A 24,457-nucleotide genomic window follows, 5' to 3' on the forward strand; every position below is an offset into this window, starting at 1 on the left:
AACTTTCAAAGTTCTTGAAATGTTCCATATAGACCGACCTTATTTGAGCTGTTCTTGCCATAATATGGACTTGGTCTTTTACCAAATAGGGCTATCTTCTGTATACCCCCCCCACCTTGTCACAACACAACTGACTGGCTCAAACGCATTAAGAAGGAAAGAAATTCCACAAATTTTTAAGAAGGCACACCTGTTAATTAAAATGCATTCCAGGTGACTGAAGCTGGTTGAGAGAATGTCAAGAGTGTGCAAAGCTGTCATCAAGCCAAAGGGTGGCTATTTGAAGCATGTAGAAAATAGTAAATACAAAGAAAAACCCTTGAATGAGTAGGTTTGTCCAAACTTTTGACTGGTACTGTGTGTGTATATATACACTGCTCAAAAAAATAAAGGGAACACTTAAACAACACAATGTAACTCCAAGTCAATCACACTTCTGTGAAATCAAACTGTCCACTTAGGAAGCAACCCTGATTGACAATACATTGCACATGCTGTTGTGCAAATGGAATAGACAACAGGTGGAAATTATAGGCAATTAGCAAGACACCCCCAATAAAGGACTGGGTTTGCAGGTGGTGACCACAGACCACTTCTCAGTTCCTATGCTTCCTGGCTGATGTTTTGGTCACTTTTAAATGCTGGCGGTGCTTTCACTCTAGTGGTAGCATGAGACGGAGTCTACAACCCACACAAGTGGCTCAGGTAGTGCAGCTCATCCAGGATGGCACATCAATGCGAGCTGTGGCAAGAAGGTTTGCTGTGTCTGTCAGCGTAGTGTCCAGAGCATGGAGGCGCTACCAGGAGACAGGCCAGTACATCAGGAGACGTGGAGGAGGCCGTAGGAGGGCAACAACCCAGCAGCAGGACTGCTACCTCCGCCTTTGTGCAAGGAGGAGCAGGAGGAGCACTGCCAGAGCCCTGCAAAATGACCTCCAGCAGGCCACAAATGTGCATGTGTCTGCTCAAACGGTCAGAAACAGACTCCATGATGGTGGTATGAGGGCTCGACGTCCACAGTTGGGGGTTGTGCTTACAGCCCAACACCGTGCAGGACGTTTGGCATTTGCCAGAGAACACCAAGATTGGCAAATTCGCCACTGGCGCCCTGTGCTCTTCACAGATGAAAGCAGGTTCACACTGAGCACATGTGACAGACGTGACAGAGTCTGGAGACGCCGTGGAGAACGTTCTGCTGCCTGCAACATCCTCCAGCATGACCGGTTTGGCGGTGGGTCAGTCATGGTGTGGGGTGGCATTTCTTTGGGGGGCCGCACAGCCCTCCATGTGCTCGCCAGAGGTAGCCTGACTGCCATTAGGTACCGAGATGAGATCCTCAGACCCCTTGTGAGACCATATGCTGGTGCGGTTGGCCCTGGGTTCCTCCTAATGCAAGACAATGCTAGACCTCATGTGGCTGGAGTGTGTCAGCAGTTCCTGCAAGAGGAAGGCATTGATGCTATGGACTGGCCCGCCCGTTCCCCAGACCTGAATCCAATTGAGCACATCTGGGACATCATGTCTCGCTCCATCCACCAACGCCACGTTGCACCACAGACTGTCCAGGAGTTGGCGGATGCTTTAGTCCAGGTCTGGGAGGAGATCCCTCAGGAGACCATCCGCCACCTCATCATGCCCAGGCGTTGTAGGGAGGTCATACAGGCACGTGGAGGCCACACACACTACTGAGCCTCATTTTGACTTGTTTTAAGGACATTACATCAAAGTTGGATCAGCCTGTAGTGTGGTTTTCCACTTTAATTTTGAGGGTGACTCCAAATCCAGACCTCCATGGGTTGATAAATTTGATTTCCATTGATAATTTTTGTGTGATTTTGTTGTCAGCACATTCAACTATTTAAAGAAAAAAGTATTTAATAAGATTATTTCATTCATTCAGATCTAGGATGTGTTATTTTAGTGTTCCCTTTATTCTTTTGAGCAGTGTATATATATATATATATATATATATATATATATATATATATATATACTACTGGTCAAAAGTTTTAGAACATCTACTCATTCAAGGGTTTTTCTTTATTTTTACTATTTTCTACATTGTAGAATAATAGTGAAGACATCAAAACTATGAAATAATACATATGGAATCATGTAGTAACCAAAAAAGTGTGAAACAAATCAAAATATATTTTATATTTGTGATTCTTCAAATAGCCACCCTTTGCCTTGATGACCGCTTTGCACACTCTTGGCATTCTCTCAACCAGCTTCATGAGGTAGTCACCTGGAATGCATTTCAATTAACAGGTGTGCCTTCTTAAAAGTTAATTTATGGAATTTCTTTCCTTCTTAATGCGTTTGAGCCAATCAGTTGCGTGCTGAGGATGCGTGATCACTCGACATCAACAGGACAGAGAAAACAGACACATGCTCACATGCTCACAAAAGACAATGAAGAAATTTACCAACAAATCTGAAATTGACAAAAATCATAATGATATGAAATAAATCAAAACTTCTCGATCACAAGAATAGGCTAGCAGTTCGAATTGCATTAGCCTTACAGAAATTACCGTAACAATTTTTTTATTCTTCTAAAACTGGGATTAATGTTGAACATTTACTGGTGCTATAAACAGTGCTTGACTTAGACTGAAATAGGTGCCGGTAGGCTATTCATTTTTGGTGCAGGTAAGCTACTGTTTATAATTTATATGCAGGAGCTCCCCAATACTTTTGAGCTAATATTATATATGAGGAACAGGAGCTCAGTAGAAAATGTAAGGTGCCAGTAGGCTACTGCGCTCCGGTCAAGCACCTGATATAAATGATCAGGCTATGTAATAGGGATTTGATACATTAACAAATTAGGGTAGCTGAAAAAACAATTCACACAATGAAACTACTTTAGAAATATGCCTATATCTACACAGTAGCCTAATGGTGGCTGGCTGCAAATCAACTAGCCTAATATTTTTTTATAGAGGTGATAGGCCTAGTTTAGCTAAATCAACAAATAAAAATGATTAAATTACTCTGCCAATGAAAAATATATAAACATGTAGACGTCGTGTAGATGTTTGTAATGTGTTCTAATAATAAACTGACACGTGACGTGTAAGTGTCACGTGTACACGATGTGAACACTACATCTACATGATGCGTGCCTGTCACGTGACATGAACGTGACGTGAACGCATCGGCAGTTTAACACCTTTAAAAACGTATCTTCATTGACGACAGTCCATGTTAATTCATGACGGTATTTAACGGCGTTAGTAAGACGTTAGATGACTTGGTGAGAGGTATCGGTTTTTTACATACACTAAGTTGACTGTGCCTTTAAACAGCTTGGAAAATTCCAGAAAATGATGTCATGGCTTTAGAAGCTTCTGATAGGCTAATTGACATCATTTGAGTTAATTGGAGGTGTACCTGTGGATGTATTTCAAGGCCTACCTTCAAACTCAGTGCCTCTTTGCTTGACATCATGGGAAAATTAAAAGAAATCAGCCAAGACCTCAGAAAAAGAATTGTAGACCTCCACAAGTCTGGTTCATCCTTGAGAGCAATTTCCAAACGCCTGAAGGTACCACGTTCATCTGTACAAACAATAGTATGCAAGTATAAACACCATGGGACCACGCAGCTGTCATACCGCTCAGGAAGGAGACGCGTTCTGTCTCCTAGAGATGAACGTACTTTGATGCGAAAAGTGCAAATCAATCCCAGAACAACAGCAAAGGACCTTGTGAAGATGCTGGAGGAAACAGGTACAAAAGTATCTATATCCACAGTAAAATGAGTCCTATATCGACATAACCTGAAAGGCTGCTCAGCAAGGAAGAAGCCACTGCTCCAAAACTGCCATAAAAAAGCCAGACTACGGTTTGCAACTGCACATGTGCACAAAGATCATACTTTTTGGAGAAATGTCCTCTGGTCTGATGAAACAAAAATAGAACTGTTTGGCCATAATGACCATCGTTATGTTTGGAGGAAAAAGGGGGACGCTTGCTAGCCGAAGAACACCATCCCAACCGTGAAGCACGGGGGTGGCAGCATCATGCTGTGGGATGCTTTGCTGCAGGAGGGACTGGTGCATGGAATCATGAGGAAGGAAAATTATGTGGATTTATTGAAGCAACATCTCAAGACATCAGTCAGGAAGTTAAAGCTTGGTCGCAAATGGGTCTTCCAAATGGACAATGACCCCAAGCATACTTCCAAAGTTGTGGCAAAATGGCTTAAGGACAACAAAGTCAAGGTATTGGAGTGGCCATCACAAAGCCCTGACCTCAATCCTATAGAAAATGTGTGGGCAGAACTGAAAAAGCGTGTGCGAGCAAGGAGGCCTACAAACTTGACTCAGTTACACCAGCTCTGTCAGGAGGAATGGGCCAAAATTCACTCAACTTATTGTGGGAAGCTTATGGAAGGCTACCCGAAACGTTTGATCCAAGTTAAACAATTTAAAGGCAATGCTACCAAATACTAATTGAGTGTATGTAAACTTCTGACCCACTGGGAATGTGATGAAATAAATAAAAGCTGAAATAAATCATTCTCTCTCCTATTATTCTGACATTTCACATTCTTAAAATAAAGTGGTGATCCTAACTGACCTAAGACAGGGAATTTTTACTAGGATTAAATGTCAGGAATTGTGAAAAACTGAGTTTAAATTTATTTGGCTAAGGTGTATGTAAACTTCTGACTTCAACTGTAGGTAGCTATCTTTTTATAAAGCAAGGCAGGCTAGCTAATGTTAGCTAGCGAGGCAGGCTAGCTAATGTTAGCTAGCGAGGCAGGCTGCTAACGTTTTGGCTAATGTTAGCGTAGCTAGCTAGCTAGCTAGAAACTAGCAACTAACTAGCTACCTCATTACAATGTAGGTCGTAGCTCATCCATGTGTATTCTGTATTGTCTAGGGCAAAACGTGATAATGGATGCAGCTATGGTGGTAGCTAACTCATGTCTGAGTCTAGCTATTACAGTGAACAAGGAGCAACAAACCATAGCGCTGTCACCAGCCTGAATTTAATCCAATCTGGAGCTACACTCCTGTATGTAAAGCATAGAATAAGGTTTTCCACTAGTTACCACAACCACACAATTGTGTTTCCTATATCGTAAAGTTTCATGAAAACAAAAATGTGCCTTTTGGTCTTCATTTAAGGTTAGGGTTAGTCATGAAGTTAGCGGTGAGTTTAGGGTTAAGGTGAGGGTTAGGTTTAAATTACATTTTAAGAAGATCAATTGTAGAAATAGGCAGGGTTTGTGGCTGTGGTAACTAATGACGACCTAGAATTAGCTTGACCCGAGTTAATGCCCTGATGACACAGATGGCTTCATCAACAACGGTAATGTGTGTTATGTGAAAAGTTGTATTAAAAAATACCCGGTTTGATAAACTAGTAGGTTAATTACCCAACCAAGCAGATACATTTTGGTTGTGAAGTGCATTTTCAAAAAACGTTGTCCTTTCTTTATAACAAAATGCAATTGACCACATGGCTGTCTATTGTATCAACTTGTCACAGGCACTCCCAGTCAACACCACCTCATAAGATGAGGAAGTATATTGTTCCTGCCTGCTGCAGTTGTTCGAGAGATGTCCAGTTTGCAGCCGAACATGCAACATAGAGAAGACCAGCAAGGGGACCCTCAGCATCACGCAGACATGCCCTCGCTGTGAGCATTCCTGTAAATGGAAGGCTAGGTTATGAAGGGGAACAGGGAGGACACTTGAATCAGGTTGGTGACATCTGACCTGGTCAAAGGTCAAAACAGTTTTGAGTTTTGTCCCAATTCCCCTTCATAACCTAGCCTGGTGGCAACAGTCTGATCATTGTGTTTACCATTCTATTTCACTTCACATATCATGATATCTGAAGTGAAATAGAAAGGTGAACACAGTGATCAGGTTGGTTCCACCATGCTAATCATAACCACCATTGATAATGTAATCAGTGCTTTGTATGTGTGTTTGTGTGTGACCGACCAGTATCTTTGATGAGGTGCCAGGAGCCGATCAATGCTGCCATGCCCATCAATGGGGCGCTGGCAAAGATCTTACTTCCTGGCTCACCTCTTGTCTGCTCACCAACGGTCGTCGATGGGGAGACCAGAATTAGGTAGGTTTAGTCTGACCTGTTCAAACTTCAACATAGTATATGTTTGTTTGTCAGATATCACCTATCCTAACTGCCATCGGTAATAGAATCGTGACTGTGTATGTGTTCACAGATACATCTATGGAGCCAGCACTTGGAGACATGCAAGATGATGTGATGGAGTCCTGACCGATAGACAGGCTTGATACTGACGTCTCTGAATGGAGAGAAACTTGGGACTCAACACATCCACAATGTGGGACTGAAGGGGATTACTAATAATAGAGTACAGTAGAAATGTCCAGAATTTGCAATACCCTTCTCATTATTTTCATTCCATTGGAGACACCAGTTAGTCCTCTCACTCAAACCCTTGTAATTCTTTGATCTTATGTTGCACCTACCACGCATTTTCCAAGAATATTATTTTCATGTTACTGAATGTATCCAGAGTATTTTCAGATTTTGTCGCGGCGAAAAGTACAGTAAATGTAAAATTCACATAAAATCAAGTTTGGAATCATTCTTGTGTCCGGTGAACTGTTGTGTCCTCACCTTTGGTCTAATAATTTTCCCATAATCTCGAAACTGTTCCCTTTCAGTTGCTTCTATGGTTATGCATATGCTTTTCAAATGTATTCTGTAAGAAACATTTCAATTTAGCTCTATCCATATAGGCCAATTCCCACGAGTGTAAAGGGTTAAGGAAAATGTTTTTATTTGTATGGCTTCAAAACAGCGCCTCCTGTTAGTCATCTAATGTATATATAAATCACAACATCAGTCAATTCAGAAATTGAATTGGACACAGTATCCAATACGACCCACCTCTGTTGTTGATTTAAAAATCAGTTTAATGTTGACCACCCACCTCTCTTTCTCTCTTCCCATTGGTGGTGCCTAATAAAACAGTGGGTAAAAGTAGACTGGGTAGGCGGCTGCCAGCCATCTGCTGTCAATGAAAGGGCTCTTTCTTTCATACGCGAGGCGAGGATGTTGATATCACAGGTGTGACTGATCTGTTTGAGCCTAACCCTCTCAGCCCACTCTGAGACAGTCTGGGGCAAGGACACACCTGTGTGTGTATGCAAGTGTGTGCAAAGAGAGGGAGGGTAGAGCAGATTCAGGTGCGAATACACATGCAAAGAGAATCAAATGTGTGGGCTCAGCACAGATGGGGACTAAGAACCCAAAGGATATTGTGGTAGAGAGTTTCAAGTTCCTCAGTGTCCACATCACTAAGGACGTATCATGGTCCAAACGAACCAACACAGTCGTGAAGAGGGCACGACAACGCCTCTTCCTTCTCAGGAAGCTGAAAAGATTTGGCATGGGCCCTCAGACCCTCAAAAAGTTCTAAAGCTGCACCATTAAGAGCATCTTTACTGGCTGCATCACCGCTTGGTATGGCAACTGCTTGGCATCCGACCGTAAGGTGCTACAGAAAGTAGTGCGTATGACCCAGTCCATCACTGGGGCCGAGCTCCCTGCCATCCAGGACCTCTATACCAGGCTGTGTCAGAGGAAGGCCCAAAAAATGTTCAGGCTCCAGCCACCCAAGACAGACTGTTCTTTCTGCTACTGCACGGGAATAGGTACCGGAGCGCCAAGTCTGGGACCAAAAGGCTCCTGAACAGCTTTTACCCCCAAGCCATAAGACTGCTGAACAGTTAATCAAATGGCTACTGTGACTATTTGCACCGACTCTCTTGCAATGGCTCTATGCACACTCACTGGACTCTACCCACACACTCACACATACTACACTGAAACGCCAACACACACATACACGCACATAGACTACAAACGCTCACACACACAAAACACACACACACACACGCATATTGTCGCCACACACACACTCAATCACAGTAGACACACTTTCACACTCTTCACATACGCTGCTGATACTCTGTTTATTATCTATCCTGATTGCCTAGTCACTTTTACCCCTACTTACATGTACATATAGTGCATTCAGAAAGTATTCAGACCCCTTGACTTTTTCCACATTTTGTTAAGTTACAGCCTTATTCTAAAATTGATTAAATAAAACATTTTCCTCATCAATCTTCACACAATAACCCATAATGACAAAGTGAAAACAGATTTTTAGAAATTTTAGCACATTTATAAAATAAAAAAAATAGATACCTTATTTACATAAGTATTCAGACCCTTTGTTATGAGACTCGAAATTGAGCTCAGGTGCATCCTGTTTCCATTGATCATCCTTGAGATGTTTCTACAACTTGATTGGAGGCCACCTGTAAAATTCAATTGATTGGACATGATTTGGAAAGGCACACACCTGTTTAATGAAGGTCAAAAACCAAGCTATGAGGTCGAAGGAATTGTCCGTAGAGCTCCGAGACAGGATTGTGTAGCGGCACAGATCTGGGGAAGGGTACCAAAAAATGTCTGCAGCATTGAACACAGTGGCCTCCATCATTGTTAAATGGAAGAAGTTTGGAACCACCAAGACTCTTCCTAGAGCTGGCCGCCCGGCCAAACTGAGCAATCGGGGGAGAAGGGCCTTGGTCAGGGATGTGACCAAGAACCCGATGGTCACTCTGACAGAGCTCTAGAGTTCCTCTGTGGAGATGGTAGAACCTTCCAGAAGGACAACCATCTCTACAGCACTCCACCAATCAGGCCTTTATGGTAGAGTGGCCAGATGCAAGCCACTCCTCTGTAAAAGGCACATGACAGCCCACTTAGAGTTTGCCAAAAGGCACCTAAAGACTCTCAGACCATGAGAAATAAGATTATCTGGTCTGATGAAACCAACATTGAACTCTTTAGCCTGAATGCCAAGCATCACGTCTAGAGGAAACCTGGCACCATCCCTACGGTGAAGCATGGTGGTGGCAGCATCATGCTGTCGGGATGTTTTTCAGCGGAAGGGACTGGGATACTTGTCTGGATCGAGGCAAAGATGAACGGAGCAAAGTACAGAGAGATCCTTGATGAAAACCTGATCCAGAGTGCTCAGGACCTCAGACTGGGGCGAAGGTTTACCTTCCAACAGGCCAATGACCCTAAGCACACAGCCAAGACAACGCAGGAGTGGCTTCGGGACAAGTCTCTGAATGTCCTTGAGTGGCCCAGCCAGAGCCCGGACTTGAACCCGATCGAACATCTCTGGAGAGCCCTGAAAATAGCTGTGCAGCGACGCTTCCCATCCAATCTGACAAAGCTTGAGAGGATCTGCAGAGAAGAATGGGAGACACTCCCCAAATACAGGTGTGCCAAGCTTGTAGAATCATAGCCAAGAAGACTCGAGGCTGTAATCGCTGCCAAAGGCACTTCAACAAAGTACTGAGTAAAGGGTCTGAATACTTATGTAAATGTGATATTTCTGTTTTTTATTTGTAATACATTTGCTTTGTCATCATGGGTTATTGTGTGTAGATTGATGAGGGGGAAAAAACATTTAATCCATTTTAGAATAAGGCTGTAACCTAACAAAATGTGGAAAAAGTCAAGGTGTCTGAATACTTTCCGAATGCACTGTATTACCTCAATTCCCTCAACTACCTCGTAGCCCTACACATTGACTCTGTACCAGTACTCCTTGTACATAGTCTCGTTATTTTATTGTGTTACAATTGTGTGTGTTTTTTGTTTTTTTACTTTTTACTCTGCATTGTTGGGAAAGGGCTCGTAAGTAAGCATTTCACGGAAAAGTCTACACCTTTTGTATTCAGCGTATGTGACAAATAACATTTGATTTGACTTGATATTATGATATTAACTCTTGGACAATGCACATTACCAATAGTGTTGAATGAACAACACTTTCTAGATCACCATGTACAGAGTCAGTGGTTGGTTAACTATCTCACTTATTTTGACTACCTCTGTTCAAACCATATATGGTTTCAATATTGTCAATATTGTATGTCAGAGCTATAGATCAGCATTTTAACCCCCCCCCCCCAATGTTTATCAAGACAGGAATAATGTACCATAATTGTACATAAGACACCTTTTTACCCCTGACAAGGGGTGATCAGGGCAAAAGAGGACAGGCACGTTATGTAGACTTCCTGTGTTGTCTCAGCATGAAGAGCCTAAATCATTCAATGATATTCAGCTTTTCAGGGGATCCATTTGAGCAAGGCGAGGCTCAGAATCGTTTATCGTGATCACTTAAGGAGTGTTTACAGGTTGATGCAAGGTGATTTGTTGATCAGTGACTGCAATGAAGTTGCCTCTGGGGTTCTCACCTTGTGTAGTAACACGCCGAGAGAGTGATCCCTGCCAGTCCCTCGCCCACCCGGGATCTTCAAGTGTGGGTGAGGGGCATCAGGAGCACCACAGAGGCCCCGGAGCCTGGTGCCTGGAGCAGTGGAGCCTGGAGCCCACTAACGAAGAACTGCAGAGAGGGGAGGGAAGGAAAAAAAGAGAGAGAGAGATGAATGACCGTGCCACAGGATTCATGAAAGAGATATAAAGCAGGAGCACATGACTGATTGACGATTCAGGTTTAAAGTGTAGGGTATTAGATTTGTCGGTTTTTGAAGGTTTGGGGTATATACGATTTGCCTAGTCTCATTCACCAGCCGTGTGTCTGTTGGCAGCTATTAACTTGGTAAAATGTTGGCGGAGTTACTATTTCCGTAGAACCTTTGATTCAGTGTTTCAACATAGGACCAGGATCAATCAGTAGTTAAAAGGGCCCAGGGTACTTAATATTCTTTCCTAGAGGTACCAGTTGTGTCCCAAATGGCACCCTATTCCCTACATAGTGCACTACTTTTGACAAGAGCCCTGTGGACCCTGGTCAAAATTAGCGCACTTACAGGGAATAGGGTGCCATTTGGGATGCAGCCACCATTACAATAACACTAAGTGGTGCACTGCCGTGTCATAAAGTCACCGGGACACTACTCAACTCACATACCTCCCGTTGCTACTCTACTTGGAAATGTATGATTTCAATACACTTAATGGAAGTGGATGGCTAATGGAAACCAGGGGAACCAAGCGCCCAAGTAATAAAAGTGCCAAGTTTGCATTAGATTGATGTCTTTCTTTGGTTGTGTTCAATCTGCCAGCTTGTTGTGTCACTGACACTATGACAGTCCTACCTTAGTGTTAATCAAGTGCTGTTGATTAACCAAATAACAGCACATCGGTAACAACACCTCTTTGCTCCTAGCTATGCTAAAGGCAAAGTAAGATAGTTAGGTGTTGAGAAATCACAGTGTGCCATCTCCATTGCATCTAATCTCGGCAACCTCAACCTTCATTGAGGCAGGCTATGTCATCGAGAACAAATTTAATTTTACAATAGCAACCTGCTGAAGTTAAGTGTTAGCTCTGCCTCTGTCACTGCCCGCGTCCTCTGTGTTATTCATGGTTCACCTCACTGCAGTCCTGGGCCTGAAGAATAGCTGTGGCTGTACTTGTCATTGTCTGCTCTCATTAGAGATCTCGTAAACATTCCATAAGACTAAAGCAGCAGCCAAGCCTCTTATCAGACGCAGGTAGTACTGAATGTACAAAATCAGTGGCCTTCAGCTTGAGCTTTAAGGCAGGCTGGACAGGCATGGCTGGTTTTAACTGTATCTCTCTGGGGCAGACAAGTAACCAAGTCTGTGTAAACAACTCTTTGGCCTCAGGGCCTTTTGACTAGTAATAAATAATACTAACCCAGACTAAACCATAAACAAAGTAGATAATCAAAATGTCAGGGGTGGCCAACTCTGGTCTACGGTCCTGCAAATATTGTTATGGAACAAATGTGTGCATACACTGTAGCTCTTCAGGAAGGGGTTGTCAATGCTACCCCTTGTTGCAATATGGCAAAAAAATACAAAACAATCTTATTTTCAAAGGTTTATCAGCACTTAAATTGAAAAGTCACACAACACAGTGGTTTGACTTGAGAGGCTGCTAAGCCTAGCCTTGTACCAGCAGCAGAGGAACTACTGTGCTGTGGAGAGAAAGGATCTGGCTTGTGGTGAAAAGGCATGCATCACAAACAAGCGCATGATCTGTAAACACCTCTGCAAATAGCCTCGTCGGGGCCCTGGAACACACATCCCGGGCGTTTGGAGTTACGGGGCCTAGTTTCAGGCCAGTAGTAAGAATAGCCAGATGCTCCCGATGGGGCTTACAGAAACATCGCATGGGCCTGCGTTTCCGTTAAGAAAATGTGGCGCCAGACATTTGACCGGCAGCATTTTAATTTACCGGACATTTGAGAAATTAACCGGACCCATACGCATTGGGTGCATAACCTGATTAGGGTATCCACCCACAGTGCTCAGAATGACAAATCACATTTAGATTATGGTAATTTATCTTAACGGAACATGCAAGTCGAGGATGCAACAACGTGTCCTTCGTACCGAATTCCGATGCGCACTTTGAAGATGTTAGATTAATGCCCCATTCACAATAACCATAAGCACTCCATTACGTTGCGATGGAGGTCATTCATTTGAATGGGGACCATCCACAACGGAGTGGAATCACAGCGCCCCCTTGCGGTTGAAGACTCAGTTGCGAGACGGACGCCACATACTTTAAATGTTCCCAAACTCTGCATCTTCATCAGTCCGGTCAGATTCCGTCGAAGAACAGGAAGTTGCCAAACCACTGAAGAGGATGAAAATATGTGGTTTTCGACTAGGAATTTATGGGATAGCTAGCAACTTGTAAACAATTACACATTCTTATAAGTGAGTGCTATTTTAATAGTATGTTAAAAATAATACACATTGACTGTTATGCCAATTATACTTGACTTTTGCCTCCCGTTTTAGTTTGTGATGGTAATGACGTTTGTTTTTTATGATAATTATTAGGTGGAGGTCGCTAGCTACAGTATAGCCTAGCTTTTAGCTAGCTAGCTGCTCTGTAAGCTAGCTTGACTTGCTAGAAAGTTATAGTAACAAGTTGAGGAAAAAGTAACTAAACGAAACATGTTTTATTATCAACTGAAACAATATGTTTCCACCTGTCTTGAATAAAAAGGTCATATTTGACAATCTCCCAAAATAAATGCAATCCCTGATGAGACACTAGGCTCTCCTCCATCTTATCTTGCATTGTGAAAACCTCTCTATGCTCTCCATCCAGTAGCTGAACGAGATTGCATGAAGATGACGTACGGCATACTGAAACACGTCACGATGTAAATGAGGCATAACTGTCCACATTTACTTTTCCTAAGCCAAGAAGACAAGTAACAAACAGCAAAATTACTAGCCTATTTCAATCTACTATACACCAAAGTAGAAAAGTTGACCTATTCTATTGGTCACCTTGTAGAGAAAGACATAGCCTATTCCAAACAGACTTTGGGACAGTTGTGGGACGATAGATTCCAAATTCATACAACCAGTAGGCCTAGGCTACATAAAAAACTTTAAAAGGCAATAAGGCTGACGCAACAGATCAGAATGTTTAGCTTAAAATGTTGATAAACTATTATTTCTTCACATTGTAAGCGCAGCAATGTGCACAAGGCAGTAGGTTATGCGAAAATGTTCATTTCACGATGCAATTAGCACGAAAACACTGTTGTCAAAAGCGCACCGCACGTGACCGAGATGAAAATACAGTGCCTTGCAAAATTATTCATCCCCCTTGGCATTTGTCCTATTTTGTTGCATTACAACCTGTAATTTAAATAGATTTTTATTTGGATTTCATGTAATGGACATTCACAAAATAGTCCAAATTGGTGAAGTAAAATGAAAAAAATTACTTGTTTCAAAAACGTATACAAAATAAATAATGGAAAAGTGGTGCGTGCATATGTATTCACTCCCTTTGCTATGAAGCCCCTAAAAAAGATCTGGTGCAACCAATTACCTTCAGAAGTCACATAATTAGTTAAATAAAGTCCACCTGTGTGCAATGATGATGAAGTGTCACATGATCTATCACATGATTTCAGTATATATACACCTGTTCTGAAAGGCCCTAGAGTCTGCAACACCACTAAGCAAGGGGCACCACCAAGCAAGCGGCACCATGAAGACCAAGGAGCTCTCCAAACAGGTCAGGGACAAAGTTGTGGAGAAGTACACATCAGGGTTGGCTTATAAAAAAATATCAGAAACTTTGAACATCCCATGGAGCACCATTAAATCCATTATTAAAAAATTTAAAGAATATGGCACCACAACAAACCTGCCAAGAGAGGGCCGCCCACCAAAACTCACGGACCAGGCAAGGACAGCATTAATCAGAGAGGCAACAAAGAGATCAAAGATAACCCTGAAGGAGCTGCAAAGCTCCACAGCGGAGATTGGAGTATCTGTCCATAGGACCACTTTAAGCCTTACACTCCACAGAGCTGGGCTTTACGGAAGAGTGGCCAGAAAAAAGCCATTGCTTAAAGAAAAGAATAAGCAAACACATTTGTTGTTCGCCAAAAGGCATGTGGGAGACTCCCCAAACATTGAGCTTTTTGGCCATCAAGGAAAACGCTATGTCTGGCGCAAACCCAACACCTCTCATCACCCCGAGAACACCATCCCCACAGTAAAGCATGGTGGTGGCAGCATCATGCTGTGGGGATGTTTTTCATCGGCAGGGACTGAGAAACTGGTCAGAATTGAAGGAATGATGGATGGCGCTAAATACAGCGAAATTCTTGAGGGAAACCTGTTTCAGTCTTCCAGAGATTTGAGACTGGGACAGAGGTTCACCTTCCAGCAGGACAATGACCCTAAGCATACTGCTAAAGCAACACTCAAGTGGTTTAAGTGGAAACATTTAAATGTCTTGGAATGGCCTAGTCAAAGCCCAGACCTCAATCCAATTGAGAATCTGTGGTATGACTTAAAGATTGCTGTACACCAGCGGAACCCATCCAACTTGAAGGAGCTGGAGCAGTTTTGCCTTGAAGAATGGGCAAAAATCTCAGTGGCTAGATGTGCCAAGCTTATAGAGACATACCCCAAGAGACTTGCAGCTGTAATTGCTGCAAAAGGTGGCTCTACAAAGTATTGACTTTGGGGGGAATAGTTATGCACGCTCAAGTTTTCTGTTTTTGTTGTCTTATTTCTTGTTTGTTTCACAATAAAAAATATTTTGTATCTTGAAAGTAGTAGGCATGTTGTGTAAATCAAATGATACAACCCCCCCCAAAAAAATCAGTTTTAATTCCAGGTTGTAAGGAAACAAAATTGGGAGTGCATTCGGAAAGTATTCAGACCCCTTGACTTTTTCCACATTTTGTTGCGTTACAGCCTTATTCTAAAAAATTAAAATTCTCATTCATCTACACACAATAACCCATACTGACAAAGTGAAAACAGGTTTTTAGACATTTTTGCTCATTTATAAAAAATTAAAAACATATCTTATTGACATAAGGATTCAGACCCTTTGCTATGAGACTCGGAATTGATCTCAGGTGCATCCTGTTTCCATTGATCATCCTTGATGTTTCTACAACTTGATTGTAGTCCACCTGTGGTAAATACAAGTGATTGGACATGATTTGGAAAGGCACACACCTGTCTATATAAGGTCCCACAGTTGACAGTGCATGTCAGAGCAAAAACCAAGCCATGAATTGTCCGTAGAGCTCCAAGACAGGATTGTGTTGAGGCACAGATCTGGGGAAGGGTACCAAAACATTTCTGCAGCATTGAAGGTCCCCAAGAACACAGTGGCCTCCATCATTCTTCAATGGAAGAAGTTTGGAACCACCAAGACTCTTCCTAGAGCTGGCTGGCCGGCCAAACTGAGCAATCGGGGGAGAAGGGCCTTGGTCAGGGAGGTGACCAAGAACCCGATGGTCACTCTGAAAGAGCTCCAGAGTTCCTCTGTGGAGATGGAAGAACCTTCTAGAAGGACAACCATCTCTGCAGCACTCCACCAATCAGGCCTTTATGGTAGAGTGGCCAGACGGAAGCCACTCCTCAGTAAAAGGTATATGACAGCCCGCTTAGAGTTTGCCAAAAGGCAACTAAAGACTCTCAGACCATGAGAAACAAGATTCTCTGGTCTGCTGAAGCCAAGATTGAACTTTGGCCTGAATGCCAAGCGTCACGTCTGGAGGAAACCTGGCACCATCCCTACGGTGAAGCATGTTGGTGGCAGCATCATGCTGTGGGGATCTTTTTCAGCGGCAGGGACTGGGAGACTTGTCAGGACCGAGGGAAAGATGAACGGAGCAAAGTACAGAGAGATCCTTGGTGAAAACCTGCTCCAGAGCGCTCAGGACCTCAGACTGGGGTGAAGGTTCACTTCCAACAGGACAACGACCCTAAGCACACAGCCAAGACAACGCAGGAGTGGCTTCGGGACAAGTCTCTGAATGTCCTTGAGTGGCCCAGCCAGAGCCCGGACTTGAACCCGATCGAAACATCTCTGGACAGATCTTAAAATAGCTGTGCAGCGACGCTCCCCATCCAATCTGACAGAGCTTGAGAGGATCTGCAGAGAAGAATGGGAGAAACTCCACAAATACAGGTGTGCCAAGTTTGTAGCGTCATACCCAAGAAGACTCGAGGCTGTAATCGCTGCCAAAGGTGCTTCAACAAAGTACTGAGTAAAGGATCTGAATACTTATGTAAATGTTATATTTCCGTTTTTTTACACTACCGGTCAAAAGTTTTGATGTCGTCACTATTATTCTACAATGTAGAAAATAGTAAAAATAAAGAAAAACCCTTGAATGAGTAGGTGTTCTAAAACTTTTGACTGGTAGTGTATATTTAATAAATTTGCAAAACATTCTAAATACCTGTTTTTGCTTTGTCATTATGGGGTATTGTGTGTAGATCGATGAGGGAAAAACAACTATTTAATCAATTTTAGAATAAGGCTGTAATGTAACAAAATGTGGAAAAAGTCGAGGGGTCTGAATACTTTCCGAATAATATAATAATAATATATAATATGCCATTTAGCAGACGCTTTTATCCAAAGGGACTTACAGTCATGCGTGCATACATTTTTGTGTATGGGTGGTCCCGGGGATCGAACCCACTACCCTGGCGTTAAAAGTGCCGTGCTCTACCAGCTGAGCTACAGAGGACCACTGTGTATATATAGTCTTGAGTGTGCATAGAGTCAGTGCAAAATAGGGTCAATGCAGATAGTCCGGTTTACCATTTAATTAACTATGTAGCAGTCTCATGGCTTGGGGGTGGAAGCTATCTGAGCCTGTTGGTCTAGTACTGTTTGACGGACGGTAGCAGAGTGAACAGTCTATGGCTTAGGTGGCTGAAGTCTTTGGCAATTTTTTGTGCCTTCCTCTGTCACCGTCTGATAAAGATATCCCGGATGGCAGTGAGCTTGTCCCCAGTGATGTATTCTCCTGTAATCCACAATCAGCTCCTTGGTCATACTGATGTTGAGGAATAGGCTGTTGTCCTGGCACTGTTGTCCTGGCATCAGGCCTACCACCGCCGTGACGACAGCAAACTTGATGATGGTGTTGGAGTTGTGCGTGGCCACACAATCGTGGGTGAACAAGGGAATACAGGATGGGACTAAGCATACACCCCTGAGGGGCCTCTGTGTTGAGGGTCAGCGTGGCAGAGGTGTTGTTTCCTACCCTCACCACCTGGGGCTGGCCCGTCAGGAAGTCCAGGATACAGTTGCAGAGGGATGTGTTCAGTCCCAGGGTCCCGAGCTTGGCGATGAGCTTGGAGGGGACTATGGTGTTGAAGGCTGAACTGTAGTCATTCTCACATAGTTATTTCCCCTCTTGTCCAGGTGAGATTACGTCATCTGTGGCTTTTTTGGGGCGGTATGAGAATTGGAGTGGGTCCAGGGTGTCTGTGATGATGGTGTTGATGTGTGTCATGACCAGCCTTTCAAAGCACTTCATAATTACAGATGAGAGTGCTACAGGGGGATAGTCATTTAGGCAGGTTACCTTGGAGCTCTTGGGAACAGGGACAATGGTGGTCAGCCTGACACATGTTGGGATTACAGACTGGAACAAGGAGAGATTGAAAATGTCCGTGAAGACACTTGCCAGCTGGTCTGTGCATGCTCTGAGAATGCGCCCTGGTATTCCGTCTGGCCTGGCCGCCTTACGAGTGTTAACCTGTTAAAAAGTTTTACCCACATCGGCCACGGAGAGCGAGATCACACAGTCATCCGGAACAACAGGGGCTTTCATGCAATATGTTATTTTCCTCTAAGTGAGCATACAAGGCATCACTCACGGGTGGGTTTCCCTCTGTAGTCTGTTATCGTCTGCAAGCCCTGCCACATCCGACGAGCGTCGTACCCGGTATAATAGGATTCCACCTCCTATATTGTCCTTTTTTATGTCTCGGAGGTCATAGCGGGCTTTCTTTTATGCATCCATATCTGTGTCCCGTTCCTTGTAAGCGGTAGCTCTAGCCTTTAGCCCAGTGCGGAAATGTATTGATGAAGCCCGTGACTGAAGTGGTAAACTCCTCAATGCTATCAGATGAATCCCGGAACATATCCCCGGCTTGTACTAGCAAAACAGTCTTGTAGCCTCGCGTCTGCTTCATTAGACCACGTCCGTATCCAGCGTGTCACTGGTACTTCCTGTTTGAGCTTTTGTTTGTAAGCAGGAGGATAGAGTTGTGGTCTGATTTACCGAAGGGAGGGCGAGGGAGGGCCTTGTATGTGTTTCTGTGGGAAGAATAAAAATGGTCTAGAGTTTTAGCGCCCCTAGTGGCGCAGGAGACGTGTTGGTAGAATGGTTTCTCCCCTCATTAAAGTCTCCGCCCACCAGAAATGCTGCCTCTGTGTGTGCGGTTTCTTGTTTGTTTATAGCCCCATACAGTTTGTAATTCAATCAAAAGCGGTTTTCAGGAGTTACCTTGGAAAGGCTTTGAGAGAGCATTATCTACCAGTTGCTGTTCTTATAGTTGATTTTAGTTTATCAAAAACGTAATAGTTAATCTGTTGATTATATTATTCCAAACGTGCAGCGCAAAATCTAGCAGTGCAAAATATTATGTTCTTTGGGCATATCCTGGAAACTCCCAGTGGGTGACTTGCATTGATTTATTTATTTGTTGTTGTCACTAGCCACATGATTACTCGATGTGTCACGAGATGACGAGAACATTCCAAAAGTTTCAGAAGGGTCACAGCTCGTAAAAAGTTTTGAACCCGCTCAGCGTTCTTAGTTGTGCTAAAACTTTCTTGGGCACATTCCATTTTTACATTTTAGTCATTTAGCAGACACTCTTATCCAGAGTGACTTACAGTAGTGAGTGCAGGTTTTGTTTGTACTTTTTTGTACTGGTCCCCCATGGGAATCGAACCCACAACCCTGCCGTTGCAAGCACAATGCTCTACCAACTTCCTAAGGAGGATAGGAAATAAGGAGAAGGTTAGGGTTAAGGTTAAATAATGGTGGCACTGCTAATAACGCTGAGAACCAACACCTTTTTCCATTCCCTTTTATAGGAAAGTGCCTGTCCTTGCACGAAATGCCAGCTTGTTTTGAAAGGTAACACTCTCGCCCTCTGACATTCAGGACCCACCCCACCCCCCCACCCCCCTACTTTCCTCCTCTCTCTAGCAAACGTCCTTGCACCCTGCCAGCAAGCTCGCTGGGCTCATGCCCATCAAATCTCCTTATGGGTCACAAGTTGCCCTAAAAGGGGGCTATGGACAGGTTTTCAGGGAGTGCCAAAGGGCGCTAGGCTAAATAACCATGGTAACAAGTTGAAAAACGAACAACAACAAAAACCACTGCAACCTAGTATCAAAATTATTCAAGTCTTGCAGCAGCAGTAGTGACCTAGCTTGCACCATACTGTATTAACATACTGGTGAGGTATTAATAATCTCTGTGTTGCAGGCACAGCACTGGGACACGAGGATATAAGTGCGTCATGCACCATGTATTCTCCCGGGACTTGTGTTAGGAGAGTGTGTGAGAGAAGCAGTGGTTGTATAATCACTGGAACCCAGACAAGCACACCAAACTCTGCATTAGGGTGTAATATAGAGTACACTACAGTGCAATGAGAAAGTACTGTATGGAAGGTCGAAAAATAATATGGTCTGAAGATGATAGTTAAATCCAAAACCCATAGTGCTTTTTGTCTGGTCAGGATTTTTCGATTATTTCAAATATCATGAGTTCTGCAATTATTAATAAAACTGGTTTCTTCAGTCCATTTCTCTTGGTGCTGCAGTTGTTTGAGTTTCAACCTTTGGCAGCCTGATTTGAGTTAATTATTCCTTAGATAATGGCTTTGGATGCTATGTTTGCCCTGGTGACTGGTTAAGAGTGTGTGTGTGTGGCACACGTCCAAGGAACACAAGGCTCCAAAACAGGATACTGTTCCTCGCAAGTCTTCCAGGAAAGCCCTAACAGACTAGCTCAGAGAGAAAGGCCAAACCACCTCTTATTAGGCAGTTAATCTATGGGTCAAACCCGAGCTGATCCAACTATTTTATAACTATCGTTTAACTAATACAATTTAAGTGAGTCAACAATATACTATTAACCATACTATTAACCATAGGCCTACTGGATAAAAAAATCCTTGCCTACATAGCAAACCAAAAGTTACCATGAACTTGATGGGTAAGATTTAGAGCTGTACAGTATAAGTGTGAAGGTAGGTTCTCGTAAAAAAAAAAAAAACCTGAATACCAAACTGATACATTTTGGTAATCTGAGCTGCGTGTGCTCATTGGAGACTGTTAAACAGATAACATCCATAGCATCCCACAGGTTTCCACTGGTGCTTTAGCCACAAGCTAATATAAGCTAGTCCAAGCCCATGGGGCTTGGCTGGTTGTGTAATAATGTGTGTCTGTGGGATGTAGGGCAGCTGATGCCTTCTGCTGACAAGGACATAGGCTAGCACACTAGTGAATTGACCCTGCGCTTGCCACCACACACGTAAAACATGAATGCACATGCATGTATAGTACACACACATTCTATTTTGTCAATGTAATATTCATTGTAGGCAATTTTGATATTCTTGGTTTCTCCATATCATGTAATGCATCCTTTTATAAGACATAGGCTGACATTTGGTGGTGTATGATAATGGAATACTGCTTCGGACATTGACACTCATTCTTGAAAATGCAGTACAATGTTTACCAAGATTGAGTGATAGGCTATAAACGACTCTCCTGATGGAACATGGAAGAAGATTCTGAAGAATGATATCATTGTGGATGCATCATGTCAATATGTAGGCTAATCTAGGAGGCTATTGTTGCTCTGCTGTTTGGACTACAGCTAAGCAACCCTGTCATGAGGAGCAATGTCCCCTTTGACGCAAAGCCGATTTATAGATGAAATCAATAATATTCTGATAAGTAGGTCTCGGCATGGGGTGATATCAGACCATAGGTAGGCATGGCACCTGCTCAAATTATGGCAACAATAGCCTAATAATAAGAGGTGCATCTACATTTTCCCGTATTAACCTCTAATTTATATCAAAGGGATATTAATCCTATTGACTTGATTTTCTAAGAAGATATGCGCTATTAGTGCGACATTTGGGCATCAAGAAAATAGGTTGCGTTCACTGACACTGCACAAAATGAAATGTCCCGTGCGCAGAAAGAACAAGGCTGGAATGTTTTTGGTAATTTGATCCATCTTCTACGCTGTATGAAAACAACTTCGTACGACAATTGTTGTAGACTTAGGGTAAGCGTTATAAAAATATGAAGTATAGGCTACTTTAATTATTGTTGGAGCAATTCAATGCAAATGCATAGTGCGCAATAGGATAATTGTTGAATACATTGATACAAAATTGCCTATAACCAATAACAAACAATATGTAGTCTAGGTTATGCATGTAGGCGTTCAAATGCTATTAGGACATGTTAAATTATATGGGCCTAGTATGTGACATCAATACTATTCTATTAATGTTCATAAATAGTATAGATAATTCACATGCATAATGCTACTGTAAATGAATCTAATCAAATACCTAAAGCAAATCATGAATACACCAGCTATAATTCTAACCTACAGACAGGAATTAAAGCCAAATCTTAAGTGTTATTATCACAGAATGAAATATCTGGTTATTATTGTGTTATTATGAAAAGTTAAAGAGTGGAAAATTAATGCATTTAAAGATACATAATCAATGGTCAGTTTAGCAAATCTCTGAAAAAAAAGATTTGGAAAATAAATATCTATAATTGTAGAAATTTATTCACAAAATCGTGGAAGACATTGCCTACCTTTCCTCGGTATTCAGCATGATACCCTCGAGGAAATCGAAAACTTTATGTCCTTTCTGACAACCAAAGCAATGACTATTTAATAGAAGCTCCACGGAGAAGTGCACCATCCGTAAATAAACGGAATTAGAGTTAACTCCTGCGCTGTTCTAGCTATATTATATGGGGCTTCAATTCGCAAGAGGACCAGCCGTAGACGCCTCTGCATCGACTTCAGTGTTGATGCTGGAAAGGGGCTATTTATATGCCCGTCCACGACCAATGGAATCATGGGTAGTTGAAAGCAGGAAGCAATGTGCTTGCTATAGACCGTTTGGGTAACATAATGAATATAGGCAGAAACAGCTTCTCCAATAGAAATCCCCGATCACGCTTGTAGGCGATGTCATGGCGACGTTGGCTAGCTAAACTCATGCGCAGAAATACGTAATCGGGTCTAACGGTCGTCTTGTGCCTAACTGCGCATGTGCAGACCGTCAAATCAAAGGCACTCTTCCATATAAAGTTGTTTTGGACGAAAATGAAAACGTGTTAGTTTGTACATTTCACGAGGTTGGATTAATAACATGTTAAACTATTTAAGACATTTGCTCGAATTTAGATTATGCCTTTAGATAAATGTAAATCCAGGACACTGAAATTAGTATGATACAGTATGTTACATTTGGTATGATTACATAAAACAGAAGGTTACTTAAGGCAAAAATGAAAGGAGGGTGGTTGGTTAGCCACCTAGTTAACATTAGCCACAACAAATGGGAATTCGTGACACATCAGACATATAGCAAATTCGTAACATATTGTACGAATTGAAATTCGTAACATATCATACGAATAATCAACATCTACAAATTAATACTTACCATACGAAATGTAACATATCATACTAAATGGAGGGAGATAGAGTTCTATTTACTATGTTACGTCTACCACTGAGTCCAGGTTGCAGGCTGCTGTGTGTCTTAGAGTAGAAAATAAATGCTAGTGTATAAGTTGAATACTTTTTTGGTTGTTGTGGTGATGATGATGATTTTTATGGTGATGACGACTGGTGACAATTACAAATATTAGTGATTGATAGATTTTTCTACATTCTGGAAAAGTACTTTCTGACTCAGTAACAACATTCATGACATAACAATAATAAGCCATTTAGCAGACGCTTTTATCCAAAGCGACTTACAGTCATGCGTGCATACATTTTTTTTTGTGTATGGGTGGTCCCGGGGATCGAACCCACTACCTTGGCGTTACAAGCGCCGTGCTCTACCAGCTGAGCTACAGAGGACCACTTATAGCCTGTGCATAATTGTGTGAAACAGTGGCGGTCGGTGCCGTTTAAGATGAGATAGGATGATTTCTTTTCATTAGCATGGCCTTATTTCTATTATAGCATATTGGATGACTGTCATTCATATTCCGTTCACCCAGTTCAATATAACAGTGATAGGTTTAGGCTACTACATGATACAACATTTTTCCCTATACCCATGAGGTTGCTACAACCTAGCCTAAGAATGAAAAGTTTACAACGTAGGTGCACACAGGTCGAGAGAAAATGTTGAGCTGACAGACAGTGACACATGGACAGACAATGACACATTCAATCCCGCCTTGCACACTCTTGCCTGCATCTAGCTGATTGATCTACGGTGTAATTATTAGTCCAACAGTTGCAAACGAGAGTTTATATTGGACAAATTCAGGTATGTTTATCCCTGTTTTGTTCCGTTTGCTTCCGTTTAAGAAACGTTTTTCAACAGAATCGGCGGAATGAATACACCCCTGATCACTCGTAAACACGGTTCATTTTCATAGCAGCCACGTTGTATTCCTTCTCGCATCTATGCACTCTCCTCGGCTCACCTTTTCCCTTTGCTTGTGGACTTCAATGCACAACACATCAGCTGTATGTGACCAGGCGAAAAAACCTTTCCAAACCATATCATATCCGCTACAAACAGCCTACATCGTTGTCACCATATTAGCTAAAGTAACGTCATAGTAAACATAGCTAATAGAACTAACGTGTTAGTAAACCCCCTACAATCATGCATTAAGGTTACAGTGTACTGTCAGTAAGCAGTTTAGCACTTACACTGGGGGGCCGCACTGGCAATAAATTAGTAAAACCAACAGCTTACCTTGACTTGGATGAGTTCCAGTGTTGCGTTGGATAGTCATAGCCAGTTAGCTAACATAGCATCCCTCTGTTT

At 42.6% G+C, this 24,457-nt stretch overlaps 1 protein-coding gene across 1 annotated transcript in view; it reads right to left on the minus strand.

The window, feature by feature from the left end:
- Window positions 1-22,463, minus strand: part of oaz2a (ornithine decarboxylase antizyme 2a) — a 38,337-nt gene extending 15,874 nt beyond the window's left edge. Inside the window, 3 exon segments of the mRNA XM_041837670.2 lie at window positions 10,313-10,393; window positions 10,395-10,461; window positions 22,242-22,463. Coding sequence (XP_041693604.1) covers window positions 10,313-10,393; window positions 10,395-10,461; window positions 22,242-22,351 — 258 coding nt within the window. The 5' untranslated portion in view covers window positions 22,352-22,463.
- Window positions 22,464-24,457: the final 1,994 nt, after the last annotated feature.

Source organism: Coregonus clupeaformis, unplaced genomic scaffold, assembly GCF_020615455.1.
Source record: "Coregonus clupeaformis isolate EN_2021a unplaced genomic scaffold, ASM2061545v1 scaf0067, whole genome shotgun sequence".
Classification (NCBI taxonomy): domain Eukaryota; kingdom Metazoa; phylum Chordata; class Actinopteri; order Salmoniformes; family Salmonidae; genus Coregonus; species Coregonus clupeaformis.